This window comes from Trypanosoma equiperdum (genome assembly GCF_001457755.1).
Source record: "Trypanosoma equiperdum strain OVI genome assembly, contig: ctg_654, whole genome shotgun sequence".
In the NCBI taxonomy this organism is placed as follows: Eukaryota; Euglenozoa; class Kinetoplastea; order Trypanosomatida; family Trypanosomatidae; genus Trypanosoma; species Trypanosoma equiperdum.
Window position 1 is genome coordinate 1,088 of NW_027124592.1, and position 3,579 is coordinate 4,666.

The 3,579-nt window shown below is 43.7% G+C and overlaps 1 protein-coding gene and 1 pseudogene across 2 annotated transcripts; both read left to right on the top strand.

The window, feature by feature from the left end:
- The first annotated feature begins 122 nt into the window (after positions 1-122).
- Positions 123-703, top strand: TEOVI_000308000:pseudogene (annotated as a pseudogene). The gene is given in 4 exon segments: positions 123-203; positions 206-565; positions 568-678; positions 680-703. Coding segments are annotated over 4 exon segments (576 nt in total).
- A 266-nt stretch (positions 704-969) lies between these two features.
- Positions 970-2,571, top strand: TEOVI_000308100 (Trypanosomal VSG domain/Trypanosome variant surface glycoprotein C-terminal domain containing protein, putative; the record flags this gene model as incomplete). Its single annotated transcript, XM_067226056.1, has 1 exon — positions 970-2,571. The coding sequence occupies one exon, from the start codon at positions 970-972 to the stop codon at positions 2,569-2,571; it is 1,602 nt and encodes a 533-aa protein (XP_067082157.1).
- Positions 2,572-3,579: the final 1,008 nt, after the last annotated feature.

Sequence of the window (3,579 nt, forward strand, 5' to 3'; positions counted from 1 at the left end):
AACTGTTGACGAGTCTGATGTTATAGGTAGTGATGGAAATAAGTATGAGAATGCTGTGAATTATTTTATACAAATTAGTGCAGCTAATGAGGAAAAATTAAGTGAAGAGGATATTTACAAATAGCATTTACAGAGAGAATATTGAGAGATGCTACTGGTTTTTAATGTTGGCTTCCAAAGACAAGCCCACAAAAAGTTATCCCATTTACTAAAATCACCTCCAAGTGGAAAGCCTTATCTTAGTGGTGGAGGTTTAATAACGAGAGTTTGGGCGTTTAAGAAATTTGAATATGCTTTTGGAGAGTTACTAAAGGGAAGTGAGGAGTGGTGGTCAGAGCAGAGTATTTATACGCCATTGCTAATATGGAGTGTTACACAGGAGGAAGCTGTTGGACAGAGATTTGTTTTGAAGAGAGGAATGATTGGATTGGATTATGAGGAGATATTTTTTACTATTCCCAGTAGTGGGGTGATTGGACAAGCTTCATTCATTTATTTTCTAGGACAGCCAGTTTCGTGGGAACAGAAGGCTAAATTGATTATAAAAAATCTTACTTAGTTCAAAAAATGAAAGGAAAGCAATTCAATTCAAAGGATATGGGAAAAATTCACGCTTATGATGAAAGTAGAGAAAAATCGGATTTTGAGTATGATAAAGTTTGTGATGAAGCGTTTGAAGGGGGATTTGTGTAAAGTTAAAAAGTGCTGCGATAAACGTGAAGCGAGGTTCGAAGGACCCGGCAGCAGCGACGTACAAGAGCCCCGAGTACGCAGTGAACTTAAAACCCTGATCCAGAGGCCAATGGTGCCAGGCAAGCCAACGGTGCAAGTATTACAAACTTCAATCAACAGCCGATGCTGAAAAGCGCCAAAGCCACTGCAGCACAACAGAATCTGATGCCCTTCTTCAGCAAAAGAGTAACACAAAGAAAGGGATATTAGCGCGCCAGTGCAAGGACAGCACTAGACATGAACAAACACCAAGCGGCGATTGTAGTAATAGTCACGGTTTTAACGCAAAGCAAAGAAACTGTAGCGGCTCGAGGCGACAAGGCTGATAACACGGCGGAATTCAACGTTATGTGCGGGCTAGTGCGACTCTGTGAGGCAGGTTTCGAAGGGCCGGCAGCAGCAACTGAACAGAACGTGACAGACCTCTTCGCCAGCATAACGAGGGCGCACACGCTAGCGGGATCAAACATAACGGAGGTAGAAAAGGCGATAAAAGAAGCACAAAACGGTGTCCAAAAAACGGACAAGCCGATGCCGCTCACAACCAGCGGCCAATACTGCGCACAGCAAGTCAACTCGACATATACTCAAGCTAAAGAGCTGTACGACATCGCTTTTAACGCAAAAGCAGCGGCCACGGCGGCAGTTAAGGCAGCAAACGGCCTACTTAACGAAGCGCTCTACGGCGATAGCGAACAACTTGGCAGAGACGACAAGAACTCAAAGTATTTTGGACAAGGCGCAACGGAGAAGTTGTTCGGCGGGGGCGCCACAGACACCAAAAACTGCGGCGGTCCGCACGGAACTCCCGAATCATCAGCACCAAACGTAGGCAAAACGCTAATAAACGACATAATTTGTCTGTGCAGTTACACCAGCGACACGTCAAAAGCGCCTTGCGGCGGCGTCACCGGGCAAAGCACGGCGTCGCTTCTAACCGCAGACCCGCCAACCGGCGCCAAGACCGCCTGGGCGACGCTCATGGCGATGTGCCCCAAAAAAACAGGACATGCCACGATAGGGGGGCTCCAAGCGGCACTAGCATCGTTCGACGCACAACTAGGCAGAACAGCCCACGAAGCTGGCACGCAGCCGGAAAACGTCCGCTATTTTCTCGGCTACGCGCACAGCGCAACAACAGGCTGCACCGGAGCCGCCAGCCAAATCTGCGTCAACTACAAACCAAAACTAGCCGGCGACACACCCAAAGGAATCAAATGGCGAGCAAATATAGAACAAGCGATAAGCAAAGTCCAGAGACTTAACAACGAGCAAGCGATGGCAGCGGCAGCAGTCGGACTGCGGACGCTAAACGTGAGCATCTGGCAAAGTTATCAAACGGCATTCATACCGGCACCACGCACCACGAGCCAAGAACAAGGGGGTCCATTAGCGAAAAATGCCGACAAACATGGATGCGGAAGCAGAACGACAAACTCAACCTGCACAAAAAACAATAACTGCAAATGGGAAGGAACTACTGAAACAGTTGGAACATGCGTAGCAGATGACACCAAAGTTACAACTCAGACAAATGTAGCAGGGGCAGGACCTGCGGCAAAAGAGGGAGCAGCTACAGCCGGGTGTGCAGGGCACGAAGATAAAACCGCTTGTGACGCTGACAAAACAGGCGACAAGCAAAATTGTGCATGGAGAAAAGGCAAAGATGGTGAAACAGACGAGCCAGAGAAGGAAAAATGCCGCTCTTCCAGCTTCCTCCTAAACAAACAATTCGCCCTCAGCGTGGTTTCTGGTGCATTTGGTGGCCATGCTTTTTTAATTCCCCCCCCTCAACTTTTTTCCTTTACTAAAAATTCTTGCTACTTGAAAAACTTCTGAATATATTTTAACACCTTTAAATTCCGCGAAAAAAATTGAGCTTTTTTTTGTAAGTTGACTGTCTGATTCTGCAAAAAATATTTTCTGGAAACTAAAATTTTCTTCTTTTTCTTTTCACGTTTTTTTGGAGTTTTTGTAGGTAGGTCGGTAGGAATGGGGGGGGTAGGTAGGTAGGTTAGTTAGGTTAGTTAGGGGGGTTAGTTAGGGGGGTTAGGTAGGATTAGGCTTAGGATTAGGCTTAGGGTTAGGGTTAGGGTTAGGGTTAGGGTTAAGGTTTAATCGGTTAGGGTTAATTTTTTTTCTCTTCCTGCTAATTAATTTTTTAATTTTCTTAGCAATGCAGCGGCTGTTTTATTTTATTTTTATTTTTTACCCCAGGTTGCTGATTTTTTCGAATATTTTGGTTTGGATTTTTTTACTTTTTCACTGTTTTAAATTGCTAATTTTTTTAATGATGATGCAGCAGCAATTTTATTATGCGGACCCTAACCCTCCTCCCCCGCCAGCGCACCCCGCGCACACACCTTTTTTTTAAAATTTTAAAATCGGTTTTCGCGTTTAGCGTTTTTTTAGATTTTTACGTTTTTGAGAAGCGCAAATTTTTCTGCCGCTTTTTTCAGTATGGTTTTTTTTTGTATTTCATTTTTTTTTTAAATTGCGACTTTTTCTTTTTTTAAATTCTTCACATTTTTTTTTTTTTGCGAACCACCAACGACTTTTTTTTGTCTTCTTGGTTTTTCGAATTTTTTTTTTGTCACCGCCTTTTTTTTTCAAGGTTTTTTGATTTTTTAGAATTTTTAGATTTTCCGGTTTTTTTATTTTTAAATTTTCACAAAGTTTCTAATTTTTTTGAACTTTGAATTTTTTTACTTTAGTTTTCACTTTTTAATCTGATTTTTTTTTTTAAATTGCTAATTTTTTTAATGATGGTGCAGTGGCTCTTTTGTTATGCGGACCCTAACCCTCCTCCCCCCCCCCCCCCCCCCCCCCCCCCCCCCCCCCCCCCCC